Source organism: Urocitellus parryii, chromosome 14 (genome assembly GCF_045843805.1).
Source record: "Urocitellus parryii isolate mUroPar1 chromosome 14, mUroPar1.hap1, whole genome shotgun sequence".
NCBI classification, from domain to species: Eukaryota; Metazoa; Chordata; class Mammalia; order Rodentia; family Sciuridae; genus Urocitellus; species Urocitellus parryii.
Window position 1 is genome coordinate 15,050,444 of NC_135544.1, and position 12,320 is coordinate 15,062,763.

Genomic DNA, 12,320 nt, shown 5'->3' on the forward strand with positions numbered 1-12,320 from the left:
CATGTGAGAGAAGCGCTCTACCACTGAGCCACAATCCTGGCCCCTCTTTTTTTTTTTTAACTTACAGAATCACGTCAGATGAAAAGCCAAAGATGGCTTCCATTCATCACAATGTATCATCTCATAGTTCTCTAGTTTCAGTCTACTTCTGTTGCTGAAAGATTTGATTTTAAGAGAGATTTGTATGGAAGCACTTTAAAATTAATGTCTGAGAATCTGCTTGAGGACAATGAAAATTCTTCATGTTGAAGTGTTTACAGCTTTTTATATTTTTTGGCATATTCTTAACCGTGCATGTTGTCTATTGCCAGTCACTTGGCTTCGACATAATAGTCCAGGACCACAGTCACAGCGCTGGAAGATTTCTGGAGCTTGAGCAGTATCCTTATGTCCTCTTCTAGAGCAGACTTGTCCCTCTAATAGGACTGGTTTACAAATTTTAGTCCAAAAATGACGAGCACAGCAAAGTCCAGAGCCACAGTCAAAGGTTCTCAGACAGCTTTCTCCCTCTTGTCCTGTAACAAGATTGATATGAACTTTAGTGGTAAGTGGGGGAAAGCTGGATGTAGGTGAATTGCTAATGGGACAAGATTAGAGATCTAGAACTGAAGGCCACAAAGTAAAAATAAGAATAGTCTTCAGGACATACAGAGTTAGATTTTCACACTAAAAGCAACAATGAAGTGGAAATCTCAGCCCATCTCAGCATTTATTGTTGTCTTATAAAGTTAAAACATTCATCAAGGGAAAACAGGATTTCTAGTCTTGAGAAATGAAATATCATTTGGCAATGTTTTATTAAATGGGATTTATAGTGTATGAAGAGACCCTTCATTACTTATGAAGGGGCCTACTTAATCTGAAGATACAAATAAGAATGGCCAGTTTACCGCTTTCGAACATTCTGGCTATGTTAGAGAGGAATTTTAGACTACAACTTTGTTTAAAAAAAAAAAAAAAAAACTTTGTACAAGGCTGAAAAGTTAATGCATCTACTTTCATTTCTATTTTATATCCTCAGGATCTAGAAAGGGAAACTACGACTTGTTAAATTACCATATAAGCAGAAGAAAGCTGTATGTTTGCCAGGCATGGTGATGCATGCCTGTAATCCCAGCAGTTTGGGAGGCTGAGGCAGAAGGATTCCAAGTTAGAGGCCACCCTCAGCAATTTAGCAAATCTCTAAGGAACTTAGTGAGACCTTGTCTCAAAATAAAAAATAAGAAGGGCTGGGCATGTGGCTCAGTGGGTAAAGTACCCCTGAGTTTAATCCCTGGGACCAAAAAAAAAAAAAAAAAAAAAAGGTGTGTGTCAAACTGAACTCAATAAAAGGTTTTCTTGCTAACCAGTCTATTGTTAACAGCCATTCTCCTGTCCTCTTGGCCTACTGACTACCTTATACTGCTCCCTGCATGCTCTCTGCAACATCTTATAGAAAGAGATTACAAACAAGACACGTTCCCTGTTTCCAAGGCAGAGTAGAATAGTCAGTTTCAGCCTTTTCTTATGAGACTGGAAGGAGAAGATCTTTTTCTTAAAACAAAAATGCCTTCATGATGCTCTCTCACCCTTACTGCCTTGTGGTTTCTTAATATTTGACTTCCTCTTGGGTTTGTTTTCCTCCATTGGATGCTCAGTTGTTCCTTTTGTGTCTGTGCCATCTTGGTCATCAGTCTGTCTTTCCAGTATTGGGGCTGCATCTTCCATTGTAGTGCAGACATCTGAGGGATAAGCAGGTGGCACTAGAGTTAATAACTTCAACAGAACAACAGACATGCTAGTTATGCTGTTACACAATTTGGCATCACTTCTGTCTTCCAGTTATGCATAACTTTCTAGATATCTGGGACATGCACTAAATATTTACATGCTGACATATGTCAAAGAAGGTAATTAAATAATTAATAGAATCCAAGTGAAAAATAGAAAAATTTGAATGATTCTAACTTGAAGGTTTCCTTTAAAATCATCATTCCAAGGCACTGGCTACAGTTGTTTGCCAGGAAGTGAACTATTTTGTTTCATCAAGAAGAGACAGCTGTATAAATATATTTCAAGCATGACTAGGAAGCCCTTAGAGTGCCTTTCTTGGAATCTTCTAGTCTATGAGATTCCAATGCTGTCTTCAGTTTATAAATCACTTGACTGAAGCAAGGCAGTCCTGCTGGGTTTTTGATTGCTCACCGTTCATGCAGAGTGTTCCTGGGCAGCACATGGCATTTCGCTGGCACCTCCTCCGCAACCCTCGGCATGTAGCACAGAATGGCTTCTCATCACGGGGCTTGAGGCAGAATTTTCTAGTGTTGCAGTCGTTGTCAGACATGCACTGTGAACCCTGTGAAGGAAAACTTGTCACAAGGCTAGGTAATCAAACAAGAAGTAAGATGGCTTTATTTAAGGAGATGGAGGAGGCCAAATCATAGTAGCACTTTGAATGCTGTGACAAAGGCAGGGGCTGGGGTTGTGACTCAGTGGTAGAGTGCTTGCCTCGCATGTGTGAGGCACTGGGTTTAATCCTCAGCACCACATTAAAATAAATAAATAAAATAAAAGGATTTGTCCATCTACAACTAAAAGAAAAATTTTTTTTAAAAAAACTTAGGCAGAATTTTAATTTTTCAGTGTAGTTGGTTTTCTCCCACAAAGGGGAGATCAAATCACCTGCAAAGAGACCTTAGCACTGCAAAGGTTGTTTATGTTTGAAAAATTGTCATACTTTCCAATACTTTAATTTCCTCATTCTCTTTGTAAAAAGGGAAGAAAATGTTTTCCTATGTGTGTCTTAAAGATGGCTATGAAATGTCTAATTTATATCTCAACTTTAGAGGCTGTGCTACAGTTCAGTTAAATATAAAGTTGGCATTTGTAGCATTCTTATTTGATTTTTTTACTCTAGTGAATCAGTTATTGCCTCAATGATCCTTACCCAATTAACAGTTCTTTGATTTTTAGTGATGCCTCATTCATTTGCACAGAGAAAAAGATACCATAGATCAGGTTTTTTCATCCACAGTTGATGCTCTTTCATATACAATATACATATAGTGTAGTACTATATACTATATATGTCATAATGTGTATATGTAGTATATGTATATACAGTATATCTAGTATAGTATATATTATATGCAGGTATATACTAAACATAATATCTAATATATAATATTGTATATGTACACATATACATACACATATGTATTTATGTATCCCTAAAACAATTCTGTGAAGTGAGATGGTGACAATAACAATGCATCATGTTACTGCATTTAAATTATACCCCTCCCCATGTTTACTGGCAATGTGGTCTTGGTTAAATTACTCAACATTTCTGAGTCTTATTTCTTCATCTCTGATTGTAAATGTGAATCTCTCTCAAGTTGTGGGGATGATTAAGTGAGATATTGTGTATAAAAGCCTGGCACATGGTAGAGCTTTTTAAAAGTTAGTTTATTCCCTGAGCTGAATGTCCTGAAAAACCACTTGGCTCTTTTAGTAAGTTAATGCTGAGGCAATTGGTCCCTGGGAACCTTCCCAATTCCACAATCAATTCAGATAAGCTATTTCACACATTAATTTTTTAATGAGATAAGCTATTTCACACATTAAGATAAGCTATTTATTAAGATAAGCTATTTATTTATTTATTTTATTTGAGATAAGCTATTTCACACATTAATTTGAACAACTTATTTAAACCTGAATGCAACACCCATCACCCACCTCCAAGTGCCAGCGCTTTCACCCTAGGTGTGCTCACCTTCCTAGCCCCTTGCACGTCCGCAGAGGTCTTGATGTTGTTGAAGTCCAGAACCAGAGCTCCCAGGGGTGAGCAGAACCAGCTGAGTCCCAGCAAGGCCACCAGCACCATCCTTCAGTTTCCCGGGTCTCTTTGATGTTCACAGCACTTTGCGTGTCCCCCCAAATTGGGCTGCTCCAAACCCACAGCAGAGCTTCTGCCAAGCTGGAAACTACAAGTCGCCTGTAACCGTGTTCTGAAAGAGAAGCAAATCTGCCTACAGAAGGTGTATGAAATTGAAGGAGCAGGTCTGATCAACAGGTTCTTTCTGCAACTATTTATAGCCAGATGTGCCCCCTCATCCTTCTCCTCCCTCTCCTCGCTTCCTTCCTTTTTACCCCACACAGGCTTCAACAAATCCTTTCAAATCTGTTTGATCAATAGTTCAAAACAAGGACTCGATAGAAGGAGACAAGAGGCAGGGCTGCAGCGGCTTCTCCTCCAGGGGTTGAATCCCTCTTAATTATTGCATATCAAAGTTAGTTCAAAGGGCCTGCAGGAGAGCAGGATGTCTGTATCAAAGGCAAACTATGATAATCACCTGCATTTCCGACCTTCAGTAATCCTTTGGGGAGGGGTGGGGGGAGTCTAAGATCTGTTTTCACAGCTAATTGTGCTCAAAGAAAGAATGAATCATACTGGCCAATATGCTGTAGAAGATGCCAAAAATGAATGTTACCAAATTTTCGGAGAAGCTTTAAACTGTTTCAGATAGTGTGGACAGATAGAGAAAATGCCTTCAATTAGCTCTGGCATCTGGATGTAAAAATCTCAATAGCTTAATAATAATTATGAACGTTAATAGTTCCTGTTCTGACTAAATGGCAATAGGGAAATTATTCTTACAATGAAAATTGAACTGCTTAAAGTCAGAGATATTTAATGAGGAAAATAATGGGGTATATAAAAATCCCATTTAAAAATATTTTTGATGGTGGAAACCACAGAAAGCCCGTTTTATATAGATTTGTGCAGGTCATTAGAATGCTTTTGATTCATTTTATGAACAATGTATTTAATTTGTATTGCATTAGGTTAAATTAACATAAGCAGAACTGGTCTTTAAGTCTCCAGCTGATTCCAGATGAAATTTCATGCATTTCCAATTTTCCAAATTTGAATGTTTAAAAATTGTTTTAGTCTTTTTATTGTTGATTTTAAATTCTTTCTTTTTAAAACAGGGGTCTTGCTATGTTGCCCAAGCTGAGCTTGAACTCTTTGGCTCAGGCTGTCTTCCTGCCTCAGCCACCCCAGTAGCTGCACGAGAGGTAGTGCCACCTTGCCTGGCACTATCTGATTTTTTTTTTTTCTAGAAAGACAGAGAAATCATGTATTGCTGCTTTGAGTACTTTAAGGGTAGAACAATCTAGATCTGGGTCAAAATTTTCCTTTTTCCTCTCTTCATTTTTTTCATTGTTCTCAGGATAAATCCATCCCAGTACCTCAGGTAAGGTATTATTTAAAATCTAAAAAGGCAGGGTTTTTTATACCATTTTTATAAGTGGCAACCTTAGTTTTACCAGGTCTTCTTCCAGGACAACCTCACATCAGCCCCTGGTCTTGGATCTTGACATTCTGTGTAATGAAAATATTCTTGCTCTGTGTGTGTGTGTGTGTGTGTGTGAGAGAGAGAGAGAGAGAGAGAGAGAGAGAGAGAGAGAGAGAGAGACAGAGAGAGAGAGAGAGAGAGAGAGAGAGAGAGAGAGAGAGAGGCGGGGGGATGGAACCCATGGCCTCATGCTTGTTAGGCAAGCACTCTACCATGGAGCACTTGACCCAAGCTGCATTTCTCACTTTGAGTAAGGCACAATGTGGGTCAAGAATTGAACTGGGAAATATGCCTTTAGGTTACTTGGCTCTCTTCCTTGCGTTGGTGTTATTTGGTGCTGCTCATGTGATACATTGGGAGTTCCTTCTTTGTCAACTACTATTTTTTTAAATCACTTAAACTGACAACATCAAACACCCTTTGATAATGTGATAAGCCAGCAAGTAGGGATGGTACAGAATTTATTTTGAAGTTGGGCAATTATGACCAAGGATAAAGGCGAGAGCCCCAGGGTCCCCTGTCTGCTGAGTCTCTCCACTTCCTGTTGCCTAAATGCAGAAAAAATGTCAGGGTACCAAAGGCCATTGATGCTATACAGACAAAAGGGCTGGTAAGAGATGCTGTAACACAATACAGAATCTTAAGGATGTAGTAGGACCTGTGTTCAATATTGGAAATGATGTATGAAAACTCTGAGTATACAGAGTGCAGACAGAAGACATATGGATGGGTGACTTGTGTATATTATGATAAACATTAAAATAAATGTAGAGATGGAGGACCTACCAACATATCAATACAGAGGAGGGCATGATTTAGATCTTCTGGAGAAATAAAGGAATGTGTTTACAGAACAGGTAATATTTGGGCTGTATTTTGTGGGATGAATAGAGGTTTGCTAGGTTGAGAGGCATGGATTGGTCTCACCCCCGGTCCTGACAAGTGCAGGGAAATGTATGTAGGTTCTAGTGAGAGATTCGGTGTGGCTGGGGCAGATAATGGGAAGACAAGATGAGGCTGACTGTGACACACCTGATAAACCATGTCAAGTAAACTGGATTTTATTCTCTTTGCCATAGAAAGTCCTTAATGATACTTGAACCTGAAAATGGCATGCCCTAATTTGCTTTCTAGGAAGATGGTGCTGGTGGTAGTGTGGAACTGAGGTTGTGGTGGATAAAAGGTGATGCAGGGAGGTCATTCAGGACTCAGCTGTGACTGTTCTATGACAATGCAGAGGTCCAATCTCTGGCAGTGACTCATGGCAATGAGAACTAAACAACGGCTGGAGTTCTGAAATTGTATCTACACCATTTTGTGTAAGTGTGGAAAGTGATTGGGAGGGAGGAGCCAAGGATAAATCTGACATTTCTAATTTGGGGTCAAGGGATTGGGACTGGGATTTCAGGCTGGAAACCAAGTTGGGGGAGGCAGGACAACAGTTTGCCTTGAAAAGCTATCCAAATAATCAAGTATTTGCTGAATATATTGTATTGAAGTATAAGATTAACTAACATCTTGCATGAATGGTAGTGATCTCCATTTTGTCTCCCAGAAACAGAAGAGTTAATCTCTCTCTCTCTCTCTCTCTCTCTCTCTCTCTCTCTCTCTCTCTCTCTCTCAGCACTGAAAGAGTGTTGGCTTTGGAGTCAGGCAGAACTTATTTGGTCCCCATCCTTTCTTCCCTTCTTGGGCTTCCACTCCCATCCCCGTGCCTCCGTTTGCCTATCATAGCACTTATAAAACTCTCGTTATTTGTCTTTATATCTAAATGTTAAGCTCTGTGAGGGCGGGCCTATAGCTAATTTATATTCTCATGTTTGAGTGCTTGGCACATAATAAATGTTTTTATGTGATGCAAGAATGCATAAATGAGTGGATTTATAAAACTTTGTGACCTCAAGCAAATTAGTTCACCTTCCTAGATTGCAATCTCTTCAATTGTACAACTAGCACCATCTAACTCAAGAAGACAATATTCTAAGGGTTCAGTGTCTGAATACATGCACAGGACCTGGTGGGGTAACTAGCACTCATAAAACTCTAAGCAATTGTCACTCGTCAATTTTCCAGGCTAGAATATTCCATCATCATATAATCTTTAGCACCTAGCGATCACATGGCCATATCATGGCAGGCTTTCAATAGTTGTTTTGTACAATGCTTAAAAAAAAAAATAAACCAACTTTTTCTGTCTCTCAAAGGTCAGAGCAACTTGGAGGGGTGTAGGTAGGTAAAGTACTCCCTAGATAATGACTTTTGATATATTTTCAAATTTGCCAAGGCTGCTTGCCTATTGGTAACAGTCCTCAGCTAGGATGGCAATAAACAAGATGAGATGCCCTCCTGGCAGCGTCTACTGTCACAAGCTGCATCTCAATTTTCTGGGGATTAGAGGTGATGGGAAGAGGGTGACAGAGAGGAATAAAGGAAGAAAATGAAAGCTTTAAAAAATGTTTCTGCTTAAAAAGGTGTCTTTGCTTCTGGGTTACTCCACTGGATGCAAACCAGACCAACAGCACAACAGGGACCCCTTGAGCAATAGGCAGCATCTTGAACCGTAGCTGTCTTTTTTAAAAAACCACTTCATTCACTGTAGAACAAGGGAAGCACTCCTGTGCAGTTTTGGCCAAGATGTTGCGATTTTGATGCCCCCTGGCAAGGATTATGGGTTAATTGAAAATCTCAAACTGATCCTTAGTTTTGTAGCAAACACCTGGACCAATGAAACACCAAAATTGAGCATTATTGAGTAAGCTTAGAGGAAACAAATATGCCCAGAAGAAATTTCCAAAGGTTCCGGTTTTAGCACTGTATGTCTGATCACACTCTGGGTGTCTCCTGACCTAGAAAAGAATTGCAGGCTTGCGTCTGACAGCTGACACCTGTATTCTCCCAAATTACAGCTGCTATGGTTCAAGTCAAAGGCAGTGTCAGAATTGATGATTTATATTCACGGAATGGAAACTTTTATTTGTTATGGCTTCAGTGTCAAAACCAGTTTGATTTCCATAAATTTTACTTTTAAAAGAAAAATCAAAGTAACTGAAACAAGCAGATCTTTGGCAGAATCTCACAGGAAATGTTCAATAAAATCAGAGATGAGAAAGGGCATGTTGGTGGGAGCAGACAAAGACTGCAGGATATAATCACAGAGCTGATGTAATCATTACCTTTTACCTACCTGGGGTCAAGAGGTAAAGCAAACCATGTACAAATGCTGAGGAGCAAGAGTTTGTCAGGTGTCTTGCAACAAAGTGTGGGGGTTGCACAGGATAGGCTGGAAAGCAGGGAATCTGAGAGGTCATGTCACTTCTTAACCTCAGTTCTTCCTGATTTGGGGATCTTTCCCATACCATTTTTCCAAGAGTTTAGGGTGGGGTGTGCTTTGTCTCCATGTTGCCCAGTTGCATAAGTCACTATTCTTACTATATTTTCTGTAAAAGTAACTGCCTTGGAAATGGTGCAAGATGGCATTGTTAGGGACCTTCCTTCTCTAGCATAAATGGCCTTGGTTCCTCCCCCCACACCAGGCATCTCTCTGGGAATAGCACCAGGCTCCCCAGACATTCCATCCTCAAAGATGGTTTCTGTCAACTTTTTTGGTGGGTGGGTACCAAGGGTGGAACTCAGGGTACTCAACCACTGAGCCACTTCCCCAACCCTGTTTTGTGTTTTATTTAGAGACAGGGTCTCACTGAGTTGCTTAGCATCTTGCCACTGCTAAGGCTGGCTTTGAACTTGTAATCCTCCTGCTTGAGCCTCCTGAGCTGCTGGGATAACAGGTGTGCGCCACTGCACCTGGCCCATCTTTTTGTTTAAAACAGGATTTGATGCTATTTCTTGTGACTTCATAAATCCTGAATGCCTCACCCTAGTCCTGGGCACCCTCCCCTCTCTTGCTTCTCTGTGCCAAGCCAGCTGACGTATGTTACACAAATTGCAATGGGAGTGACAAGAGAAGAAACTGACCCTGTCTCAATACATAGTAGTTGGCAAACGTTGCTCTTCACTTGTTCAGTGAAGGAGTTGGTGATTTGAGAGGAGGACAGATGTGCATTTGAGTGGACTTGGGTCGATGCTGCTCTGACTCTGTGAGTGGCATCCTGCATCAGTCTCTGTGTATCCCAGCAGTATTCCACAGAGTATGCATGTACATTTTTGGTGTTTTATAAAAACCCCGAGTTATAGTTATGTTTCAAGAGTAGTTCATGGCCAAATTCTTTTTAAAAAATATTTATTTTTAAGTTTTGGCTGGACACAATATCTTTATTTTAGATTTATGTGGTGCTGAGGATTGAACCCAGTGCCTCATGCATGTTAGGTGAGCACCCTACCACTGAGCCACAACCCCAACCCAGGGCCAAATTCTTGAGGCTTCTTTCAGTCTTACAATTTTATGAAATTCTCCCATATGAAGTAACAACTTAGAAAGCAAAGCATTTTCCTGGAGTTCCCTTTGATTTATTCTCTTTATTGGCTTAAAAGCAAATACTATGCCAGGAGGTGCACATTGGAAAGAGGACAGAAACCACTCCACTAAGTGGAGCCCTCTTCCAATTTTTTCCATTTAATTCATTATCTTCCATTTCTACTGTTATCTCCTGTATGTTTTTCCATCATTTGAGCCTCTTTTGCCTCATTTCTCTTCATTTCCTTAATTTTTCTTTTCATTGTATCCCTGTAACCCCACATTGTTTCCCATTTTTTCAATACAAATATTCTCTCAAATTTGATGATGTTCTGGTGGCATTTTGAACCTAAAGGGAATGGTAAGCTGATGGTTAGTTCTGTCCCTTGTGCCCTTTGGTACCTATGTTGGGATGGTGGCCTCCTCTATGTGGGCTTGTGATTCACTGTCTCCAGGAACCTAGTCTGGAGTGGTGTCTTGTGCATAAAAGACTAGAAGGGTTGTAGAGGTGGGCAAGGACCGTAGTAAGCTCCACAGCAACCCTGTGTGTGACTTGGGGCAGAGGCTGTCATTACCAGGTAGTCCACAAGCCCTAGGAAGACTTTTTCTTGGAAGGAGTAAGCAAAGAGGGATCCTCCAGGTCTGCAGCCTCTTCCCTTTTGACAAAATATGTTCTCCCATGATGCAGATCAAACTGGGTCTATATTTTTTTTTCTCAAAAGTAAGTGGTGAACCCCATTGTATTAGAATACTTCAAATCTGCTAGAGTCCTAAATCTGAAAAAGCAAACTTTAAAAGATTAACGTTACCCATAACCTATGCACAACATGAGCTCTGGAATCCCCTACTGGAGAAAAGAGGCTGTGTGCCTTTAATTTCCCTGGGTGTTAGTGGGTGTTACATGATTCTAATATCCCTCCCCATTACCACTCCCACTTCAAGGGGAGTCTTCACCTAATTATTCCATCTTCCTGGTTTTGTGGTATATCTGAGTCACTGGGTATGATCATGGCTCCTCTGTTCCAGGCTTTCAGGTGTGGTCTAAGTCTTCCTAGGACTTTGGCCAAAGAAAGTCTGTCTGCAGCTGAAACCTCCCTCTGGGTGGGCCCCATCTTACCATGAGTTTATTCTGGGGATCTCCATTTTAAAAATGAAGACAGTGAGTTCAGAGAGATCAAGCAATTTGCCCGAGGTCACATGGCTTGTGAGTTACAGACCTAGGATTTAAACATTTTCTGGTTCCAAAGTGTATTCTTCCCTCCATACCACATTACATAGCTCATGAGCTGAAGTCCATCCCCAAACTAATCAAGTCGATTGGAACATAGGTATATTTATTCAATAAAAAATCACAGGGAACTGTGTTATTGTTCTTATGTTATATGTAACTGTAGGGATGTCATCTTTTTTCCGATCTTTGGGGTAAATGGTACTTCACTAGGAAGTGCTTATGATTAAATAACTCTTTGGTTGTGTCAGCCAGGGTCTACCCTAACCTGTGGTACATTGAAAACTGATTTTATCATTTGAAGCTCCTTTGGACACTCAAATTTGACTCTAACTTTGATATAAAGTCCCCAGACACACTATCCAAACCTGATTCACAACTATGAGAATCTAGAAGATCTTGAATCAGGTTTGGGGGAGTAAGAGGAAGGTTAGGGTTTTTGTCTTGACAATAGGAAACTGGCCCTTTGGGTTTAGCTTGACTTTTACCTTGTCTTCTTGCTCCCTCTTGTGGCCCAAAGTGGGCCAATCAGAAAGCCTAATGTAAATTCCAGGTATGTGTGATTCCAGAAACATTTCCCAATTTCTGGGGGAAATTCCCCAAGGAACAGCACTCTCCTTCTCACAAATCTAGGTACTTCCCCACCTTATGAAAGTAAGTCAAACTTTTCTAATTATAAAAGAAATACATGTTTCCAAATTTTAGAAATTTTGGAAAATACAGAAAAGGGTGAAGAAAATTAAAATAACTTATGCTCTGATTCAGCAAAAATAGTTACTGTCTGCCTTTGGTAAATTTTCCCAATTTTCTTTTTTTTTCTATGCAGTTACATATACATATATACATGCAGCATTTATTTAATATGCAATGTTTCATCTATCATCAGCTCCATAATTAGTCATTACTTGTGCCCATATCTACTCTGTGAGCACCCTCTGCCAAGTTCCACTGTTTCCCCATTGGAGGTAGACACTGATGTTTATCACTCCCTTGCTTCTTCTTAAAATGAAATCACAACACACACATACACACACACACACACACACACACACACACACTGATTATACTAGATATACCTTTGTTTCCTCCTTTTTATTTTTTCCTTTGCCAAGGCTTTCTCCTGGATAATCAAATATTATCAGGCATGATTGAATCATAACCCAGAACATGGATGTAATATACTTTATTTAATGAATCTTCTAAATGTTAGCCATTTAGAGTCTTTTAAAATTTTTGCAACTTTAAATTATTTAAGCAATTAATGATAAATCTGGGCATAAACATATGATCACTTCCTTGAGGTGAGTGGATTCTAAGGTTATGAAATAAGTCCTTG

General features: G+C 39.9%; 1 protein-coding gene across 1 annotated transcript; it reads right to left on the reverse strand.

The window, feature by feature from the left end:
- Positions 1–264: 264 nt before the first annotated feature.
- On the reverse strand, positions 265–3,868 carry Dkk4 (dickkopf Wnt signaling pathway inhibitor 4). Its single transcript, XM_026409312.2, has 4 exons — positions 3,758–3,868; positions 2,185–2,335; positions 1,569–1,721; positions 265–515 (listed from the first exon to the last, which is right to left on the reverse strand). The coding sequence occupies exons 1-4, from the start codon at positions 3,866–3,868 to the stop codon at positions 265–267; spliced, it is 666 nt and encodes a 221-aa protein (XP_026265097.2).
- Between the last annotated feature and the right edge of the window lie 8,452 nt (positions 3,869–12,320).